The sequence below is a fragment of the Hetaerina americana genome, unplaced genomic scaffold (genome assembly GCF_022747635.1).
Source record: "Hetaerina americana unplaced genomic scaffold, ioHetAmer1.1.p SCAF_29, whole genome shotgun sequence".
NCBI lineage: Eukaryota > Metazoa > Arthropoda > Insecta > Odonata > Calopterygidae > Hetaerina > Hetaerina americana.
Window position 1 is genome coordinate 2,141,017 of NW_027286863.1, and position 23,740 is coordinate 2,164,756.

The window sequence follows — 23,740 nt, forward strand, 5'->3', positions numbered from 1 at the left end:
TGAGAAAGTTGAGGAAAAGTATGTAGAATATATATGTAAATATTGCTTGGGACAGAAATGTCGAGTGAATTTGCAAGGAGGAGTGAGTGGAGAATCGAGAGGAGCACCTCGACAATGGTTTGCGAGACGAAAGGGATTTTTAACTGGATCTCTCGACATGATACGAGAAAGAAATAAAACTTTTAAGAATTTTCTTCGGTAAGACTTGGAAACGCCCATTGACGAAAAAAAATGTTCTCCCCTCCGAGGAAAATTTCATTAAAGATGCATTTGAGTATTCTTTTGGAACGAAATATTTTAAATAAAAAACCTTAGTGTGTTCCCCCGAATCTATCAAAAGGGTTTCATACGAGCTCGTATATGATAAGTTATGAGTTTGATATTTTTTTATTTATATGATTCCCATGATAACTAAATGTCTGAATAAATAGAAGAAAGTTTTCATCATGGAGCGAGTGGATGCATATTCAAAATGGAGCGGCAGCATTGGTTCCATGGCCTAGCTTTTGCCTTTGGTCCCAGAAAACGTATCTACTCTTATTTGAATTTTACGAAATGCTTTTGGCTCAACAATGCGATTCATTTAATGACTAATATAATAGCACCCTTAACACGAAGGTCGACATTTGATGGGTAATTTATTTTAGGATTCATAAATTCTTTCCATAATGGTTCCTTGGGAGAAATAATTGGCGTTGCTTCCCCTTCTCTACCTCAACGTTAACTTGACTCCATTACTTGTAATAATCGCTCGGTCGGAGGTCAGGCCGTTTAGCGGCCGACTCATCGTGGAACAGGCGCCGCGTAGGATTTCTCTGTTTGTGACGAGCGGATCAATCAGTGGCTGAAGTAATTTGTAAATTATTGTCGGTAGCCTACGGGTCATGGCAGAGTTAGTTGGATCCAAGGACTATTCCTTACCACTGCTGCTTTTCTATGTCCTACGTAACCCGAACTAACTATCGTCAAATTATAGATTACAAGAAACATTTTAGTTGGTGGTTTTTGAGCATTTCAATTCAGTTGAAATTCTACGACTATGAGGTAGATTTTGGATGGTGCCTAATTACTATTTCTATTACTATTTCACGGAATCACTCTAAATTACTGTGGAAAAATTATTCTCCTTGTCTTGGATCGAATCCTGCTCAATGGAAATGATCATTACGCTGAGAAAAATATTCGCATTTGGTGCGCATCATCGGATGGCTCAAGTGGAGTAAGTGTCGAGGCATTTCCCTGAGGTCATTGGGTTTATTTCGTGGCCTGTTTTGCGGAGCGTAATATTAATAAGAGAAATTTCTTTGTGGAGTGAAATTTCCCTTTAAGACCCTGTTGAGGCGACTACGAGGTGACTACCGAGGAGAGAATCCGTTGTCCCTTCGATCCCCATGCAGGGCCGGGGTGGGCATTAGGGTGGGGGGCAGCGTCTTAGGACCGGGAGGTAGCGTGCGGAGATGGCGGCGTTTTTTCTCGAGATGTGGAATTGGAAGGGTTTGAGAGAAGTTGCCTGAAGAGGGATCGAGGAAGAAAATGGAGCGTTGCAAGGTGTTCTGGGGCGTTGGTGAGTTTAATTCGTGGGCGCGGAGATGAAGTGCGTCGGGGTAGCTCCCCAGAAAGACGGGGCGGGAGAACTAGACGCCGTGGAGGAAAACGATCGGGGCTCGGCCCAATGAGGCCGTGCGCTCCGGACAGCCCTCGAGTCTCTCTCACTTAAAAGACATTGTTTTCATTCGTCAATCACTGTGGCCCGTGTGACTCAACGATTGAGGCTTACCACTGATCGTCGCCCGACTGTTTTGAGTGTTCGTGTGGAGGACGGAAGCGCCGGAAATTAAAAGACTATGAGATATTTTTCCCAAGTCTGTTTTCAGTGGGGGCCACCGTAATGGGGACATTCAGAACATTCCGTCACTTTATGAAACACGTTTTCGTAAATTTGAATGTAAGTATTTAATTTCTGCGACTGATCTATCTGTGTGTTACTCGGCTTTGTATCGCCGTGTTGAATGTTTTCTTCCCCTCCATTTCGGAAGTATTTCCAATTAAGATATACGCTATGAGAAAAAGCCCATTGTTCTATTTCCAAGTGCGAGTGATGCCTTTCGTAGAGCGCATCTGATCGACCCCGAGGCGTGGGGAAGTTGAGTGCGTCGCAGTCGTGAGAATATTCCGCTGTGTATCGGAGGGACGAGGGAAGGGATGGATGGGTTTCCGGCTGCTGCACTTGAAGAGGAGAATCTCAGAAATGAGCGAGAGACATTTGGGGGGGGGGTGGAAGGGGGGGAGGGTGGATTCTGCTGTGGGATAAACAGAGACCCCAAGTGGTGGAGGAAGAGACAAACGAATTTATTCGAGCGTATTTGGGACCGTCGTTGATGGCCCATCAAGAAATGGAGCCTTTCTCTCCAGAGCACAAACTCCTCCATATTCTTGGAAAGTGTTCGGAGGAAGCAGAAATACAAGGCCGAGCTCCCCAAGACCTTTAGAATTGATTCGAGCCGGACTCCACGCACGAGGAGGATGTGAAATCAGGGTCTCGGACGAAATACATGCCTATGCATATTCTGAATGAGCTTGATGATTCAATTTACCAAGGAGTAGAGTTCTTGGAACTCGTTATTTGAGTCTTCATCACCAAAATCCCGCGCATTAAGAAGGGATCGAGGTATCGGAGCTTCTGAACAGTCGAAAATCCTTTGGAAGGGTTTGAAGGAGCATCTGTGAAGCTTTGCCTAGACTCTTTTCGCAATAGACGTAGCTTAGTCATTCACATCAGTTTAGGCCATTTAATGATTTATAGACGTGAGGAAAATTGGTATTTCCTAAGAAGCAGATGTTACCATGTTCATTACTTTAACAGAATGTTTTTTAAGGTAGGTAGTTTTCTACCGGTTAAGGTAGGTTTCTGGATGGACATAATTACTAACTTAATAATTTGTGACCCCTAGCAAAACACAACATCCTACTTTACATCAGGTCCCTCTTCAGCTCTGAGTACTTTCTCCCTCCCTTCATCCCGTCCAACATCCCTATCCTGTTCCTTCCCTTTCCTCGTTTGCCTAACATTCTCCCCTCAATTACAGTCTTCAACATCCCGCTGCCGGTCAAAACCCCCTTCATCCACTTTTCCTGCCTCCATAGAGTTGCTCCCAACAAACCCCTCTCTTCGCCCACCATACCAAGTACTTCCTCATTTTTTTTTCTTCTCTGTCCATTTCACCTTCTCCATTCTTCTCCACACCCACATTTCAAAAGCCTCTAATCTACGTCTATCCTCCTGCTTCAAAGACCACGTTTCCGCGCCGTACATAGCTACGCTCCATATCAAAGTTTTTACGAGTCTTTTCTTAACATCCTTACTCAATGTCCCCGTCATCAACTCCCTCCCCCTTGGGAAAGCCTCTTTGCCTAGCGCAATTCTTCTCCTTACGTCCCTACTACTTTGACCGTGTTGGTCCAAAACACTACCGAGGTACGTAAACTGTTCTACCTGCTCTAGTTTTTGTCCTCCTATTTTAATGTTAAGCTTAGCCTTTTTCTTTCTAGAAAATCGCATAACCTTGGTTTTATTAATATTAATTCTCATCCCATACCTGTCGCACTGAATTTCCATTTCACTAAGCAATGCTTGCAGCCCCATGGCTGACTGACAAACTAAAGCTTGATCATCAGCAAACCTAACTGATTTTACGAATTCCCCGCCCACTTTCATTCCTACCTCCAGTTCTTCCCATGCTTCTTTAATCATTTCCTCTGCATACAGCTTGAACAGCAACGGTGATAATGGGCAACCCTGCCTTACACCTCTTCCTAACCCTGCCCAACTGGACTCCCCGTTCCCCACCCGCACCTGAGCAGTCTGAGACATGTAAAGGTTGCGGATTAGCCTCCTTTCCCTCTAATCTATTCCTATTTTCTGCAATATACTCATTAGTTTTTCCCAATTCACTCTATCAAATGCTTTTTCGAAATCTACGAAACAGGCAAATACCTTCCTGGTTGTGTTCTACATTCCTCTCGATTAATAATCTCATTACTGCAATGGCATCACGCGTACCTCTCTCCCTCCTAAACCCAAACTGATCATCCCCTAAGTAATCATTTTCCCTACTCTCTATCCTTTTGTTTATGATCGTGAGAACAACTTTCGCTGCGTGGGATGTCAAACTAATTGTCCTGTGGTCCTCACATGACGTGGCCTTGACCTTTTTCGGAATAGGAACTAAAACTGATCTCACAAAGTCTTCCGGCCAGATCCCCTCCTCATAAATACTACGGATCAGCCCATACAGCCTCTTCCTCCCACATTTTCCTTAGCATTTTAAAAGTTCCACGGGAATGTTATCCACCCCCACGGCCTAATTTAGTTTCATCTCTCTTAATGCCCTTTCTATCTCATTGTCTAGTATGCCTGGACCTAAGCTATCTTCCTCTACGTCATGTTCCTTTTCAATGTGTAACTTTGTTGGTCTAAGCTCTTTTCTATAGTTCTTCTATATATTCCTTCCATCTCTCTTGGATCTTTCCTGGGTCAACTATTACCTTACCCGCCTTATCCCTAACTGTTAGCATATCTCTTCCTTTCTTACTCCCCGATAGCGATTTAACTTTGCTGTTCAACGCACCGATTTTACACTTCCTCTGCAGACTCTCCATATCCTCGCACTGCGTCTTCCACCATGCTTCTTTTGCTTTATTTGTTGCCCGCCTCAATTTATTGTTGAATTCTTTGTACTTCATTTTGCCTAATTCTGTATTTACATTCTTCCATTTCCGCCGCTCATCCATCTTTGTAATCATCTCATCCGTGATCCGTGGTTTCGTAGTCCTTTTAGCCTTAACGGTTCCAATAGTGTCTTTTCGGCTTTAGACAACCCTTTCTTGATGCATTCCCATTTTTCTTCGATAGTACTTAGCTCTTTACCATCCTCCATGATTTCCTCTACAGCCTGTTCATAGTCCTTCCTTTTCAAACCATTTAATGCTTCTACATTCCATTTTCTGACTCGCCGCCTCTGCCTTATCTTTTTGAAACGGACGCTACATTTAATAACAACTAAATTGTGGTCAGAGTCCGCATCCGCTCCCGGGAAGCTGTGCGAGTTTATCACACTGTTCCGAAACCTCTGTCTACCCAGGATATAATCTAGCTGATACCTTTCTGAGTCACCTGGCATTTTCCATGTATACCTGCGTCTTTTGTGGTGTCTAAACCAAGTGTTGGTGATGACTAGCCCCTGCCTCCTGCAGAACTCGACTGCTTTCTCCCCGCGGTCATTCCTCATGCCTAATCTGTAGTCCCCGACCTCGTCACCATCTCTTCCTTCGCCTACCGTCGCATTCCAATCCCCCATCACTAACAAATGTTTCCCTGAGGAACACAAGCGATTATGTCCTCTAACTGATCGTATATCCTGTCGACCTCTTCTTCTTTATGGTTGCTCGATGGCATGTATACCTGAATAAAAACTAAGTTCGTCGGTTCTGCTTTGATCTCTACTAGTAGTATATTATCCGTTACCTGCTCTGTGTTGACTACGCTTCTTCCTACCTCTTCATTTAATGCTATGGCAACCCCTCGTTGGCTCTCGTCCCCGCCGCTGTATATTATTCTATACTTATCACCCCAGTAATCCCCGCTATCTTTCCATCTCACCTCGCATAGACCTAAAATATCTATATTTCCACTTTCCATCTCTCGCTTAACATTCTCCAATTTCCCTGTCCTCATCATTGTCCTAACATTCCACGTTCCTATTCTAACTAATGTGGTCTTCTTCTCCTGCGTCTTCTGTCCTGCTGCTGCTGGTTTTCCCTTGCAAGGGCTTCGTGGGATGACGACCGCGGAAGCCGCGCCTCCCCCGCTGCCGGGCACGACACACGGCCGATTGGGCCGAGCCCCGTGGTTGCCAGGACTCAAAATATCTGTATAGTCCATTATGTTAATCTTGGGATGATAATTGAGGTGGTTTCCCGTTGCCTTCATCAATAGTGTTTTTACCGTGACACCATCACTTATTGGCCGCCCCACTGGGGTCAGACGCCATTTTAGCCGCCTCACTGAGGAACAGACGCTGCGTGGACTACCTTTCGTCTGGCTCCCAACATTCGACCTATCTGGCAGGGGTTACCCTACCAGGAGCAATTATTATTACTTCCGCCAGCACAGCTCTAGGGGTCATCGGAACGCACAAGCCCTTCCACCACGTCAAGGTTGTACTCCGGGGAGGGTTGTACAGAATATTTTGGGAAATTATTCATTGTAAAATAACTAGGGATCTTGTCGCAAAAAGAAGATGTATCATATGTTCCCAAATTCTTTTTAAGAAATATATGTCGGTAAGAAGAGGCATAACCAACCAAAATCAATTATGCATATGTACATAGGAGCAAAATCCTCGAAATGATTTGGTATTATTTTAATAAACAGTATTTAGAAATCAATAAGGGTCGATTATGGAGACACTCCTCTTAAAGAGGATATAAGGTAGAGAAAATGTTATAATTGAAAACAATTGAATAGTTATTGGTGGAAAACAAATGAGGGAGTGTATGGTGGGGTAGGCGAGTGGACTGTAGGGATAAATCATGTTGAAGCAAGAAAAGTGGATGAAAGGCGTATTGGTCGGCAGTGGTATGAGTAAGACCGTAATAGAGACATTGTTGTTGGGTAAAGGCAGTGAGATGTTGAAGACTGTAATTGAGGGGAGAATGTGAGGCAAGCGAGGAAAGGAAAGAAACAGGATGGTATGTTGAACGGGAAGGAGGGAGGAAGGAAGTACTCAGAGATGAAGAGAGTGGCTTATTGTATTGTACGAAAGGTTGGTTCATTTGGAGACACAAATGAACTGTCGCTGTACCATTTCGTAGATTGTTTATATCCATAACAACCTGAACTGGCAGATTACCTATGGTAATAATAAATACAAAACAGGAAAATGAGGGTAATAATCCCCTCCTGTGTCGGTTGAAGTGCATTATATCGTTGTTAAATACTCTTTTGATAACCTTCAGGGATTTAAATACAAATGGAGCACATGTTAGGGAATATTTGTTAAAAATAGATAACAGTTTAGAAATTTGAAGAAACAAAAGCAATATTCAACAGAATAATCTCCCAAAGAGTAATGCGAGTTTTATTTTATGAGAAAACGTTTCTAAAATTGTATTTATAATTACCCATAATCTGTGAAAGCGTGTCGCTTCTGAAAAGAAGGTTCCCTGTACTGGACCACTACCAAGTGATTGGGAAAATAAATAGAAATATGTCGAATGGCTGGTTAGGAAGGAGCTAGACTGAATTAAGGACGACTTCGGAAATTAAAAGTGTGGATGCTGTCTTTCGTTACATTTTAACTTGTGATTTTTTCAAAGCTACCTTATAAAATCCAATTTTTGAACCCAGTTTAACGTCCCATCCGACGGGCGGCGTACACACTCAAAGTGCCCTCCACAAAGCACCTCAAGTAGGGATCGAGATACCTCTGAAAAATATTCAACACCGCCGGGATTTGAAGCCGCGCCCTCAGGGTGGGAAACCAGTACGTTAGCCCCCGCACCATCTCGATCCCTGGAATTTTGTTGGACACTACTGCGACTAAAGAGCCATCAACTAAACTTGTATCTGTAAACGACGCTAATTTTTAATTATTACAGTTTCATTAATTTGAAAGAAATAGTATAATAATAACGATATCTCAGTTGAGAATTGCTGTAAAATTTTCTTTGTAACGAATTAAATAATTTATTTGTTTTACCTTTTCTCTGTTGATGTTGGGGATTGTATTGCATTTCCATACTTTGAAATACGGTGGCATACTGGTACATTCGAGGGGACTGTGCTGGAATCGTAAATCATCTAACCTCCCCCTTCCACCCATGAAAAACGTATTTAGCGCCCTCGGGTATAAGTGAAGGCTCTAAAGAGTTTTTATATTACTAGGCAGTTTTTATTTTCATAATGTTAATCTTACCTGGTATTTTAAAGTCATAGAATGTTACTGCTTCTATTAAAATTCGTTCCATCGGGCGCTTCTATTAAAATCAATCTGAAAGATTAGGCACAGAACATAAGTCATCTTCCGTTTAAAAGCGAATAGGTGAAGTCAGTTTTTAACAACTTTCTCAGTGTCTGAATTAAAATCCTCGCAAACTTTTATTATTTCCAACAGATTTGAATCCCTCCCGGGAACTCGAGATTTCCTAGCGTCCGGAAGTATACGTATACAACACGTATACAAATAATGCTCTCGATTGCTTTTGTTGGACAATTCAAGTGATTACTAAATGGCGAGGAAAGTGCGTGCAATTGATAGAAACTTTGAGAATTGCCGCATCTACTTATTTTCAGATCCTTGCCCTGGCCAGATTGCCGATCCCCTCGTTTCACAATTTAAAATGAGTCATCGGCTCCGGCCGGCGCATTATTTGACCGTGCGTGCTCTAAGTGGACGGAGGTCTCCTGATTATTTTCCCATCGCCGCGTGCCCAAGGTCTTCGTCGTCACTTTTTGTTTGCTCGTAGATTGACTCCAGTGCAAACGGCAACCCCCTCGCAATCGAAACGCATTAAAATTGAATGCCGATAAACTTTCTTCAAAGTAAAATAAAATTACGAGAAATTAATTAAAAATAGCAATTTTCCACAAAAATAAAATTTAATGCGACCGGTTTCAATGTTACTACATCATCATCAGGTGACAGTTAAACCTCAGAGTCCAGTATATATATGATTAAAGGCAAGTAAGGGGAGGGTGGAGGAAAAGAGGGGAAGAGGGGGGGGAAGGTGGAATGCAGAATGGGTGACTATGTGAGTGGGGGGGGGGGGAAGAGGGTTGGGGAAGACAAGGTGCAAAGACCCTAGGAGTCCGGAGAGCGCGTCGTGGCCGAATGGAGGGGGGTGTCTCGTTGAGGGTGTCCCACGGTGCGCCGCAAAGCTCTTCGGGCCGCGGAGGAAGAGGACGGGAACGGGGGTTTTTCCCTATGGTCGTGGTCTGGGAACAAGGTATCAAAACACAAATAAGCACTGAGTTGAAGGGTAAAGATTGGGATCACTGTATAGTTTTAAGGGGGCGCCCTAGCGAGGTTTTAGGGAAAGGGTGTAGGAGGGAATGTTATCACTAGCACATGCCGAATAGGGGGAGGGGTGGATTTATCTGATAACTTTCACCATGGAATCGGCAGTGGACCATAAAATCTATTTCCTGGATCTCACTATTGAAATAAAAAGAAGCACACATCATTTTTCAATATTTCGGAAACCCACGTATACAGACCAAGTGATACCCTCAGACTCCTGCCACCCCCTTCACCCACAAACTAGCCAGCTTCAATTCCATGATCCACAGATTAATCAGTATCCCCTTGTCCAAATCCAACTTCGAACGAGAGCTCAATACGATCAAGCACATAGCCTTTAAGAACGGTTACCATGTCCGCATAATTGATAATATACTGAAGAAAAAACTTAAGAAACAGGCCCTGAAATTAAACATCTCCCTTGCAGTCACTACAGTCTCTGAGCGCAAATGGTGCAAACTTCCATTCCATAACTCTGTGTCATATAAAATCGCGAACAGGTTTCCCAAAGACAAATTCCGCATTTCGTTTTATACCCCCAATACTCTATATAAAGCCGTATGCTCAAACAAAGATCCTATAGACTGCAACACCAAAAGTGGTGTATATGAAATTCGGTGTGATTGTGGGGCCATTTACATTGGTCAGACTGGCAGGAGTTTTTCGACACGCATCGGGGAACATAGGAAAGGCTACATTACAGGTCATACCAACTCTTTATTTGCCAAACATCTTCTCGATTCTAACCATTTCAGCAATTTCGAATTCAAAGTGCTTCACAATTTGGAAAAAGGAAGGAAGCTGGATGCCATGGAACAGCTGGAAATCTTACATCGCAAGGACTTGAAGCTGATCAACGAAGTCCAATTTTTATCTTCACCCTCCCCCCTCCTCTCCATCACCTTCCCACGACGTACATGTGACCAGTGATCACTTGCCCCCTTCTCATTGGATATTTCCTTCCTTCCCCCCCCCTCTGCAGACGGAGACCATGCTTTCCCGGACAAGTGGGAAACCCCGAGTCCCCACCCCCTTTCCTCACGGACGAGGAGGGAAGGTTCACCGCTGCGGGACAATCCACCCCCCCCCCCTATTCGGCATGTGCTAGTGATAACATTCCCTCCTACACCCTTTCCCTAAAACCTCGCTAGGGCGCCCCCTTAAAACTATACAGTGATCCCAATCTTTACCCTTCAACTCAGTGCTTATTTGTGTTTTGATACCTTGTTCCCAGACCACGACCATAGGGAAAACCCCCCGATCCCGTCCTCTTCCTCCGCGGCCCGAAGAGCTTTGCGGCGCACCGTGGGACACCCTCAACGAGACACCCCCCTCCATTCGGCCACGACGCGCTCTCCGGACTCCTAGGGTCTTTGCACCTTGTCTTCCCCAACCCTCTTCCCCCCCCCCACTCACATAGTCACCCATTCTGCCTTCCACCTTCCCCCCCCCTCTTCCCCTCTTTTCCTCCACCCTCCCCTTACTTGCCTTTAATCATATATATACTGGACTCTGAGGTTTAACTATCACCTGATGATGATGTAGTAACATTGAAACCGGTCGCACTAAATTTTATTTTTGTGGAAAATTGCTATTTTTAATTAATCATGATATTCCACCATATCACGCCTGAAACGTCTCTTTTTATTACGAGAAATGATCCCATTCCTATCCTAATGATGGATTAATGTTGGCTTCTCAAATCTGAGAAAATTGAATGAAAATTTGTCAAAATCTCTGCGAAATTACCTCGTATACATGATCTCAAATAATCATGTTCATTGGGTTGTTGTTTTTCTCGCTGATGGTGATCTACCGCCTTTTTAACTTTTCATGAAGATTATATCGTAGCCACCGCACTAATTGAAAACGATTAATAAATAGGCCGTAGGAGTGAAAACTGGAAACATTTTTATCACTAAAATTGCGGCTATGTATAGAAGTGGCATTTGCCGTGATTTGGCCCATTGTGGCGGAGGTGTGCCATAGGGCAATGGTAGTAACCGTGGACTCTGGTCTTTCTTTCCAGGTGAAGCAGATTATGGAGGAGGCGGTCACGCGGAAGTTCGTGCACGAAGAAAGCAGCACCATCACGTCCCTCTGCGGTGAGTCGAGACCTAGGAAAGCAGTTTCCCCTCGAGAAGTTCACGGCGACGATGATTGGATGACGCTATTGCTTAGGAGGCCCTCCAGGAAGTGCCGCCATCGGCATGTTATTCTCCCAATCTCTGGCTGCACTCGGCCAATATTGATGCACCGAGATGATCCAATGACCGTCGTCTTTTTACGCCCTTATTCTTACCGACATTTGGTTACACAGTCACGGTGATGCCACACGCAACAGAAATAAACATAAGTATTTTAGAGAGGTGGCGTTTCAATTGAAGAATTGATAGTTGGTGTTGAATGTGGACAGTGTGATGATGATGGCTAATACGTGAATGAAGCGGCGCGTATCTGGCCATGCCCATGAACACGCTGTGCAACACCTTGCCAAAATCCGAATCATATCTGAGATATTCACGAGGAAGCAGTGAAGCCAAAGGCGTGGAGTATGCATAAGCATCATCAAACAATTTCTATGTAGTCTCAATTGGATGCAAATATATTTTAAAAGCGTTCAGGTACATAAACGTCAAAATTATCCATTCGTGCTAATTCGAGGCACTACCTTTTCCTGGGAATGCTTTTTCCAATGTTCAATGAACTTTGGAAATTTAAAAGTTAAAGTTAGCTTGTTATAATTTTATATAATAATAACTTTTCGGCGTGTTTACCGCCGAATTTAAAAATACTCTCCAAAACCATTTTCAACGGGTGAAAAATTCTTCGTTTGTCACCAAAGTCAATTCAAATGTTTTCATGAATTCTTTCATAAGCTTTAATATCAAAGATGCACCCGCCATTAGAGGTTAAGCTCGAAAGTTGTTAATTGTGCCGGAGGAGATTCAGGAACGGAGTAAAAAAAATACATGGAAGAGGTTAATGGCAAAGATTACTACAGCGACTGGTTTAGAAATATGAAAGGATTGTGACACAGGCAAGTATAGACTGGGTCCAGGAATACAAGATGGCGAGATAGAAAAAGCCTAAATGAGGCGGAATTTGACAATGTGGGAGGGATAGATGAAATCCCTGCGGAGTTACTGAAGAAATTTGGAAAACTTGAAGAAGTTTTTCTTCCTAACTTATGTATAGTATTTATGAGAGAGAGATATGACTAGGAGGTTTCCTACGCCATAATTTTGATTCTGATCCCGAAAAAAGAGTAAAGCGTATGTGGAAAAAATACGAGGATTCGTTTAATTTCACATTCACCAGAGATGGTTCTAAGAATTATCCATTGAAGGTTACAATTTCGTGAAAACAACCACGGAGGCGAAGTTCGAAATGGGTTTGGGGAAGGGGAGGGGGAGTATGCACGACGCCATTGCATTAATGAAAACATAAGCGGGAGGGGGGATCAAATATATTCACCATGTCTTTTTGCCGTTTTGTTTGGTTTTGAGAGCGTTTGACCGTGCAGCGTGGACAGTGGTGCTGGAGATTTTGGGAAGTATGGGAGTAGACGAGGGGCAGGCAACATATTCGGAACTTGTGAGTGATTCAGACGACTGAGGGGATGCAGCTATTTTTCAGTGCTTAACGTGAGCAAAGTCAAAGGGGTGGGAGGGCGATTGACCTTGTGAAAACAAAACTTAAGTGATTTTCTGGAATCAGGGAAGCTAAGTTAAGCATTGAAGCCGGAGAGAATAAACTGCATCAGGCGGAGAAAGTCATGTATTTGAGAATATGTGGAAGAGGAAAAGGGGAATGGTGGTGAGAACATTAGGAATCTTATTTGCAAAATACGAATTTGTAAAAAGAGATGCGAGGACGGGCACACTGAGTGAAAATGCGAAAAAAAGATTACTGAAGATTTTAATATGGAGCGTGGTTATTTTTACAAAGGTAATGGTCTTTAAGGCAAGAAGACGAGCAAAGATTGGTGGCTTTTGAAATGTGGGCGTGGTAGAGAATGAAGAAAGTAAGTTGAACGGAAAAGAATCAATCGCTGATATTTTAAATAGGGTGAGCCAAGTGAGGAAGTTTCTGGAAAATCCGAAAAAGGCAAAGGAAATAGATGGAGCAAATATAAAATGTTAAATTCCAAAGAAACTGCGGGAGATGCCGCAACAGTAACTTTTAACGGAGTCATCCGCTAATTTGCATTTCAATGCAACAATTTCAGAGCGTAAAAATCATTCGCCTTGACTGGGACTCGAACCCAGATCCCTCAATATCCGGTCGAGTGCTTTAGCCACTTAAGCTACCGAGGCGTCCTCTTAAACTCTGAAATTTTGGGGCTTTTAAAGGAACTAGATGTTAACAAAATTTCAGAGTTTAAGAGGACGCCTCGGTAGCTTAAGTGGCTAAAGCACTCGACCGGATATTGAGGGATCTGGGTTCGAGTCCCAGTCAAGGCGAAGATTTTTACGCTCTGAAATTGTTGCATAAAATGTTAAGTTGAAATGCTCATGTTCATTGGCCTTTGCTGTCTCCATTTGATTCCTCCCAACAATAATCTCTCCTCATCCGCCATTACTTCGTTTTCCTTTCTGCCCATTTGACTTGGACCATCCTCCGCACTCACATCGACGCCTTCTCCAGATTGTTTCAATGACACGAGAGGCCTTGCTCCGAATCAATTTTGAAACTTAAGTTTTTTGCCATCCACATTGTCCTTGTTATCAACTCCCTCCTATTTGTCAAAGCTTCTTTGTCTGACGCAATTATTCTGTGTCAGATATTTCTATCATCTTAAACCAAAATATTTACAGGATGGGCAAACTGTTCTAGTTTTTGCCTCACGAGTTTAGCGTTCATCTTAAGCTTTCTCCTTCTCGAAAATCTCATAGTGAAGAAATAAAGGAAAAACGTCCTCATTTGCCAGAGAAATAATTCTGTTACACCAAGGCAATGCACCTGCGCAGTTTCCACGGTTAAGTATCTTGGAATTTAAGTTCGAATTAACGTCCAACATCCACTCTTATTTACCAGATTTGGGCCCCGGTGCCTTCTTCTAATTTTCAAACTGAACAAAATGGCTTGTCTGAAAACGATCCAAGTCATAAGAGGAGGTCACTGTCAACACAGATGTCTATTTCGAGGACCTTCAGAAATCCTACTTTTTGGATGGCTTAAGAATGTTGGGCAAACGCTGGGGAAAGTTTATTCCTATAAAAGGAGATTATTTTGAAAAATGAAAACCTAACCGAAATAATTTGTTTTTCTTATTTTCTAAGGCCTTTTTGGACGATCCACGTAATTCTAACCAATTGGCTCCATTGAACGCCTTCTCGAAATCCGAGGAACAAGCAAATGCATCCTGGTTCTATTCATGTTAATCTCTATCGGTGACCTCATTACTGCTATCGCATGGCGAGTTTGGTAATGGACGAAATCGTATTGAAGTATTTTTCAAGAATGACAGGAAATGAGTCATGTGAAGGGATTTCATTTCGTGTTTATTTTAAATCCGAAATATCCCATTTTAATCCGTATGGTATTTATTGAATCTTCGTATTTCCGTGGGGTGAGCGTCCCAATTCTCGAGACCTAAAGAGCGGAATACCATAGGCACAAAATAATCTTCCAAGGGTTGAGAGGACATTCATATAGTCTTTGAAATCGTTATAATTTACCACATTAATTCGAATTGCCCACTCTGAAGATAGTATTACAGACCAGTAAACGAAATAAACGATAATTTATTGATGTGAAACCCTGAATAGAGGTTTTTATCGATGGCGCAGCCGTGAATGAGGACTGCTCTGAAACCGGGCTTACCGGAGGAGGTTAATGAAAAGAGATGCCATTGGGCGTGGTTGCAATGTTGAAGGAAGGGGGAGTCGTGGCTGCATGTTACTATGGCGCTTTCATTCTCACGTCGATCCGATCCTTCCCTTTTTTAGAGGACTCCGTTCGTTACATGCTCAAACAATGAAAATTATAAATGCTCAATCGGCATTACCTCTTGAGTAGTACTTGTATTTGTATAATCGTGTACAAAAGTTGCCGACATTTGCATCAAAATTCCCAATTTAGTTGGCTTCGGTGTGTGGATTAACATAAAAGAAAAATTAAGAGATTAGCATAAAAGATTAATTACTGGTAATTTAAAATATCACGAAGTGAAGAGAATTATTATGTTTGCCTGATGAAATAATTTAACTTTTGTGTAGACTTTTAGGGAAGGCCAAGTGGGTTTCGTGAGCGTTTTTTTTCGCACCCAAGAACATTAAAGAAAATACCTTTATTTTAGTTTGAAGAAAGTTCCGATTTTAAAATAAAGAGTCTAAGTTTGTTTTTCACTTATTATTCACTCAGTTTACTTGGCACAACGCTCTTTTGGGCAAGAAATTCATGTGAAAAACTCTTGATGTATTAGGTATGAAATTCGCTCTCAAAGTTTCAGCAGAAACCCTAGAAAGTTCTGACTTTTTAAGCTAACTATTGAATGAGTGCAAGTGAACTCAAGTGCTTTCTAACTGCCAATTCTCTCTCTCTCTCTCTCTCGCATGTTATCTTCTGGACCAGATTAACTTTAATGCTTGTTTCATCCGTATGATTTTTACTTTCTTCTTTTGACGATTGTCCACGAGATTAACTTCGCCTAAATCTGTGATCAGCACTTTTTCCGATGGATCTTTCCAGCTACGCATTCGTTCGTTTGTGTTCTTAACACGCGGCAGTACAAAACGACGTGGCTCCTCCACATTTTCCAACTTCCCATCGGATAAGCATAGGGAAATGATAAATGTTTCTTGAAGTTGATCCCCCTCATTCAGCGTGGCCCCTTTTCAACCTTGAAGGCAAGAGTGAGTGACACCCGATGCGGTGTCGCACTCGCCTTCGAATGTACCCCGAGGTCTGTGAAATAACCGTGTGATAAACGTTGAAAAATAAGACCCATGAAGTGCTGCACTTACCCAACGTATTAATGTAACTCCCAAATCCCGAGCGCATTTCTCCCTCGTGGAAAATGAAGCAATGCCTCCCTCTACGTTCCGCATGAGTGATAATGCTGCTGGAATGCTTTATCTTCGCTGGGATGGGGACAGGGTTACTGTTGTGTTTCTCAGGTCGACTGCTGAAAAATGTTCCGCTTCGGGACACGGCGCGCAGCTGTAAAAAAGGAGAGACATCCGTCGCAGTGTTTGAAGCCCACGGAGGGCGTTTGGAACGCGGCCACTCTCGCAGAGGTCACTGCTGCCTACCTACCCTTCTCATTTCGTGGATTTCAAAAATCGTATCACGTTCCTTATTAGTTTTCCAAGTTCCATCATAACTACGCCCCACTTGCGTGGTCCTCATACGCCGGGCTCACCCAGACCACCCTTCACACCGACCCCTGAAATGGGGAGGAGGGAAGCGCGGAGATAGGAATTTAGAGGGCGTTAGGGATCATTCTTCACCTGACTTATCCTAATTATGCATTTTTTCTCTTAGCAAAAAGGGATCCTCTTTTTTGGAGAAAAAATGGCCGACACCTCCGCGTTCATTATTACATTTTTCGCGATGGAAAATTAAAGTATGGATAAAGTTTGAGGTGGAGATGGAGTCGTTCGTTCTGCCTTCCTGCCTCCACCTCCCTCCTGCCGCCTCCAACCCCCCTGCCTCCTCCAAACCCCCCTGTGGAGAGCGGCGTATTTCGTTTGGCCGTTGAATTGTCGTGCGAAGGGCCGCATTCAGGGGAGGGTACAATTCGAGATGTTGGCCAAATTTGTTTTCAATTTCTATTCTCCTGATTTAAATTTTCTCGATTGAAAATAAGTTTAGAATGCATGGATGCAGTTGTTTCATTTAGAGCTAGGGATAATTTGTCCGAGTGAAAATGCGTTGAAATTACGGCATTTGGGAGGAATCGAACGGGTTAATAGACCAATGGCAAACTGATTTAGTGAGTCCAGGCTCCCTTTGTGGCCATGGAAAGTCTCGTATGTCGATGCCATAAGACATTGTTACCGGGCCTTACCATCATTTTTTTAACCATCTTCGCTATTTGGCAGTGCCCGAAAAATTGACTGAAACTGGGTCGTAATTAGTGGCCTGTTGATGGTGGGGGATGAATCACGAACACCATCAACACCTTTTCGGGAGAACCTAAATTTCCAAACGCATCCTCCGAAACGGCATTTGGGGCACTGACAGCTAACCGTGGAAGGGCACATTTTGCCATTGTCATTCCTGCTATTGACACGCGGAGTCGTTCAAGCCCATTGAAAATTATTGCAGAAGATATTTTTCGTTTACTGACAGTGCTTGTCGTTAACCAGCAGTTGAAATGACTTCTCGAGGCAATTAAATTCCCTCTATCACTGTTAAGCTGCACGGTATTCATAGTTTTTGTTCATTTTCCTTTTTAGACCCATTGAAAGTTGCTTATTTTTGGGTGTGTCAATAAACTGTATTTGTTACTTTTTCAATAATTGTGAATTAATGAATTTGTGGACTTGTACCTCCAGAACGAAAATAATGACTTGATTGGGTCCATTGATAAAGAACTTATAAGTTTTAAAATGGCTGGAGATGAAGTATTCCATTTCGGTGATTTTGCCTTTTACGGGACTGCGATAAATCTATTTCTAAAAGAAAATAAAATCTTACAACAGTCGTTAGCAAAAGTGGCTTCAGGCAATAACAAAACTGGCTTCCGCCACATTATTAGCTTGATTGGTAAAGGCCATCAAAATTGACTGTTGTTTATTTAAATTTGATTTTAAAGAAGCAAGTATATCTGATCTTAATTTTGAATTTGGTGGATACTGATTAGAAAACTGAGGATGATTCGTTTCTTAATGTCGATATAAATTGCTTGCCTTATAATTTTTGCCTGTAGAATTACAAATAACATGTAATGATTTTCCGTTTATGTCAACAAGAAAGAAATTCTCCTCCCACTCTTTATAAAAACTTCTATTTTCTTGCTCGTATTTTCTTTTTTTTTTATTTCTGTCCTCTGTCCTAATACTTTTGAAAGAACTGGAAATAAATAGAGAAATTTAGAAAATACATGTTTTTTGTCATTAAAATAATAGCAACACGTGTTACATACTACGAAACAAATTATAGTTTACTTACCGAAAATTCCGGATTACAAATTATATCCGTGGCAAGAGTGACACAAATTGTTTCCTCCAGAGCGCAATGCCAACGGTCCGTTGCAATGAAAGTTTACAAATTGGAAATCGGTCGATTACGCCACTGTTTGTGTTCGCTCGCGCAGTTTCCGATGAATCATATCATGGGACTTAACTTGGAGGGAAATGAAATTTGTAAGAACGTTGCACTTAGTCTTTCATAATTGTTGTCAGCAATTTAAAAGACATTATGAAACACATACGGAACGATAATAATTAAAAAAAAATAATATCACAAAAATGAAAAGGGAACTCGGGTGCATTTATCGAGAGCCACAAATGATCCTTCAAAGAACCGCATGTGGCTCGCGAGCCGCAGGTCGCGAGCCCCCCCCCCCCCTGGGCTATATGGACTGAGAGCCAGATGAAGAATTGTTTTAATGTTTTCAGTTTCAGTGGAGGATCAGAGGGTGGGAGGGATGCTATGATGGATACACTATAGCATTTATCAAAGGGAGTGTTGTGTTCGGAGGCGTGTTTGAGCATATCAATTAAGGAAGAGTTTTTACATGAGGCTCCTCCTTTTGCATGAAGCAATCCTTCATCTGGCTCTTGGAGTCCTGGAATTGGCCAGGAATCAATATTAGGCATTAAATACCCTGATCCAATTATATTTTCATCCCCCTTCCATCCCCATCACCTTCTACATTTTCCCCACCCTTCTAACGCTGCCCCTCCAAACCCGTCCCTTCGGAATTCTCTCCCCACATCCCCCTTCCCTCCATCGCTCCAGCCCTCGTATTCCCTTCAGTTCTGTCCCTCTCTTCCATGATAAAGGTGGTCACGACCACCGAAAATTCGAAAAATAGTGAGTCTCTTTTTTGTGTGTTTCTGTGTTTTTGTCTGTGTCCACTAGTGCTAAGAGTTATATATATATATGTATATATATACATGTATATATATATGTATATATATATGTATATATATATATGTATATATATATATGTATATATATATATGTATATATATATATGTATATATATATATGTATATATATACATGTATATATACATGTATATATATATGTATATATATATGTATATATATATATGTATATATATATGTATATATATATGTATATATATACATATATATATGTGTGTGTGTATATGTATATATATATATATATATATATATACATTTTATATTTATATATAGTCTGACTTGAAGAAGGCCGAAATCTCTAATCCTGGAGACATTTTTCAGTGGTATCCCGATCCCTAGTTATGGTGCTTCGTGGAGAACACTTGGAGTGAGTACGACATCCGTCGGTTGGGACGTCAAACTGTGGGCGCCTTTCGTTGTCAAGAGTAGGCTTTGCTGCCCATAAAAAAAATACTACTCTAATCCAGTATTGCTTCAGCGGCCGCCGTTGTGAGTAGTAACATAATTTTTTTGCCTACGCCTGCCTCAGAAATTGTTTCCAGAAATCTTGGTACTACTAATAATATCGTCTTGGCTTTGCTAGCCATCGAGAATGTCACATGCGCTCGGTGTAATTCAGTGGGCACAAGTATTACGCAGGGTGCGGCAACATAGCTTTCCTTTTTCAATTCAAGTTTACATTGAAATAAGTAAGTTATGTTGTCGTACCCTGTGTATGTATCAGTTTTATTTAGTTCAAAGAGCGCCGTCTGCGGAGAAGAATGTTTGCCCGGAATGAGCTCGTAATTTACCCGAGAGCAAGCTAAATTATCAAGGCATCGTCCTGCAGCCCGCCCAATTAAATGTTTCGAGAGTTTCCTCAATAGAAAAATCTCACCATGGAAAATCAATATTATCTTGGCCCGAAGGCATTGTAAATTCCCTTCTATATGCGAAGCCGTTGTGCGTTCAAGGAGACTCTTAATTAGAATTTGAGTTGGAAATTGCTTGTACCCATTTTCGGCAAACGTGATTTTTCCACAGCTTGACTTATATAGTTCCTTTTGGAAATCTCACGGCCATAAAGAAATTTCACAGCTCTCACCTGAAATTTGTGACGCATACGGTGCATGCAGCATTTCCCTCCAAAGCTCTATTTCAAACACATAATGTAGCTGAACTATTGGATTCATTTTGGTGTAATTAATTCTTCTCTTGTCATAATGTGACCTAAATTTCGACGAAATATAATGTCGAGCACGAGAATTTTCCGTTGCAGGAGTAGAGAGCACCGTTTTTTGTAAGCAGCATAGTTTAAAGGACATTTTTTTATTTCGAAATATTACATAGGTTAATAAATGAACTTCCACAAAGTTGAGGCTGAAACTATTGAAATAATTACATAGGTTGTTATTGGCTGCACACAAGAGGGAGAATTTTGTTTGCGAGGATGTTCTTCAAAGGTTGCATAAACATTTCAGAATACTTTGCGATATCATAATAGTATAAATAAAACCATTGACACAGTTGTCAATCTGAAGTTCAGTGCAGTCCACCCAATACTAAGCCCAACGGTTCCCTTCCCTGTGCGGCCTATGATTTCCAGCACGGGCTTTCCGGTCTGTAGTCCAGCTCTTAGCCCCTGGACTGAACGTCCCGTACTAATTGTAAATTTTAGTTACTGTTAATTTTTTTACGTTTATCACAGGGTAATATTGGGTTCACCCTGTTTTTAGTCCGGGCGATGATGTACGAATAAATTGAAATGGCGGCATGCAAGTATTTTGAAAAAGAATTTCTGCTATTCTTTACCCAAAATACTTACGAACCAAATCTACTTGTTTAATTTCAAAATATATTTCAATGCGCCGCGTTTGTTGGCAGGAAACGGTCCATAAATGAAGTGTCGGACAATTGCAATCACCTCAACCGTCATACGATAATTGTTAGCATCCTTCAGAATCAAATATAGCCACGGTATCTTTTTATTAATTGGCCTTGCTGCATTAAGGGGAGTTATAATCGGAACCAAATATATGAACTTCAAAAACTACCTTAAGCGATAGACGACCGAATGACTAATTATATTTGCTTTACTGCACTAAGTGTAGTATTCGCTTTTTCAATCTATGATCCAAACAATATTTTAAATCGAGGCTTTCAAAGGGTATCGAGGCTCAGCTTTGCTACATATCTTGTTAATTTCAGTTGTAAGCCGTGAAATGCAAGGAATAAACGGGAATTGCATTATTTACAATTGAGAATGTACGCAATTACATTTCATACCACACGGAACGCTGGCGATTCCCGAACTTTCTCGCATCACGGAAGAATCCGAGTGGAATCTCGGGATTCGCTGACTCCTCTGACTGGCCAAAGGCCACCGGGGTGGCATTACCGTTGTCCCTCGACACTTGCCATCGCATTTCCAGCGGTTGACCGCTCACTTTCCGAAGGGATGCCTCCAAACGGCGTCCCCTCGCGCGTCAAGCATAAATAAACAATATTTGCTGCGAAAAGGCTATCGCCGCGTCGGACGCATAATATCCTCGTGTCTCATGGCCAATAAATCGTCGTAAACTCGCGAGAGCGTCACGTTTGAGCGGGGATATTAGGGTGAATAAATCACCGCTTTGTCCCGCTCATCCCCACTTAAGAAAGTAACGAAATCGGGATACTCAAACGTTTATGACGCCCGATTTTGGCGACCATAGTAAAAAATCAGAATCGGTGTTGCCCTCGCGAGGAAAACCGAAGAAATAAATAAGGAATCGATGGCAAAACGACAAGCGCGAAGAAGTCGATTCGGTATCGGGAGATATCAATCACCCAAAAGACGACTCGATTCCTTCTCCCTCGCGACACACTCGCTTCTTTCTCCCCCAGCCCGGCCCCCTCGATTCGTCTTCCCCTCTCCCCCAGAGCACTCCCGACCGGTGGCAACCCCTTCCCCAAATTGTCGCATAATTGCTCCTTTCGCCTTGTTGATGCGGCCTCGAAGACGTCGAGGGAAGAGGCGGAGAGGGGATTCGGAAAAAGTGTGTTCTTCGGTGGGGACGGAGGATGCAGCGGGTGGAGGAGGCTGTTTCCCTTCGTGAGGGATGAAACCGAAAGAATCTAATCGCGGGGATTGAATGTGATTAAAGGGGTGAGGGAGGTGGGCGTGGCGGGCGAAGAGGCGCGGGGAGTGAAGTGCGCTCGGGCGATGGGGTTTGCAATTTAAACGATGGACGTCGCGAATGAATGGTAAACATAGCCTCTCGATATATCGGACGCCTCCGGGCGGGGAGGGGGCCTCTCCTCTCCTCCACCCCTCCTCTCCTCCCCCCCCCACTTGCCCACAGCAGGCGCCTGAAATTGCCTCTCCCGCAACTCTTTTTTTTCGTGGCATGTGCTCGTTACGAGGGGACGGCATAACTCCGACTGGCAATTTATTGTAGTAATTTAGAGCTCGCGGCCGTGGGGAATAATTTGAAGATTTCATTTCCTCGACACGAGTTTTATCTTGACTTCTGATTGATTTTTTAATATTTTTCGAAGATTCCACCCTCTCAATACTAACCGAATGCGTGCCAATGTGAAAATTGCGAGGAGAATGGGGAATGTGAATGCCCTTCCTCTCCTCGATTCACGAATAATCGTGGACCCTCATGATGAGAAAAATTAATATCGGCAATGCCTTCGGTCATTACGGACGGGTGCAGTGAATACCATTAGAATGGTTGTAATCTTTTTATATTAAATTAATATATGTATTTTGATTTAATTTGACGATTGAAAAGGGTGCGAGTAGCTCTTTCTTGCAATGTCTTATTACCCCTTTAATAGTTCTGTTTTATTTTAAATTCTATAAATTTCACTCGAGCGCGCGGATTTGCATGGTTCATATCAAATTTGTCCGATTTATTTGTCAAGTTAGAAGCGATTGTGTCGCCGACGAGGCGATCATAAATTTCAAATTCTCTCCATCTCGGATTCTGAATTGAATGTCGGAATCGCCCATCTCTAGGTGGAGCTTGGATCTCATTTGAATATGCGTTTGCCCTTGCAATTCCAGGAATGCTCTTGATTGCAAGATCCCTTGCAATTAACAGCATTGAATTAGATGATTGATTAACAACCCTTGGCTTGTGGATATTTGGAAATTAGACGTTATCTCTCTAGTGTCTGCTATTCTGGATTATATTGCTGGTCGCACATGTATCGGCACAGCAAGCGATCCACCTTCGGCTTACGATTACCCACTTGCGGATAACATTAAGAGATAAAATTACTGCATGCTGCATTAAACTTAGCGTCATCAACTGAAGCTTCGATTTGCTTTTCCCGCGACTGACTTGCCCCTCTTATCTGATTGACTTTATCCGAGGTGTCTCGTACTCACATTCTCTCGCTTCATTCCTCTCAAGTGGAATATTATGCGAATTATTTGGTCAACTTTTACAGCTTAAATACCGGTGGGCCTCATTACTCCAACCGCCTGAAATTGATAATCGCGGTTAATGTGTGTGTGTGTGTGTGTGTGTACACGTACGTTTGAAGACGGAGCAGCATTCGATCGTCACCTTTTTCATCTCCATCTCTGTCAAATGCGCCGCTCGTCCTCGCTGTGAT

The 23,740-nt window shown here is 42.4% G+C and overlaps 1 protein-coding gene across 2 annotated transcripts in view; it reads left to right on the forward strand.

The window, feature by feature from the left end:
* The window catches only part of LOC139689912 (small G protein signaling modulator 2-like), a 269,278-nt gene that overhangs the window by 146,138 nt on the left and 99,400 nt on the right, over positions 1 to 23,740 (forward strand). For both annotated transcript variants that reach the window (XM_071587030.1, XM_071587031.1), the window contains exon 3: positions 11,110 to 11,185. In XM_071587030.1, coding sequence (XP_071443131.1) covers positions 11,110 to 11,185 — 76 coding nt within the window. The remainder of the gene's footprint in view (positions 1 to 11,109; positions 11,186 to 23,740) is intronic.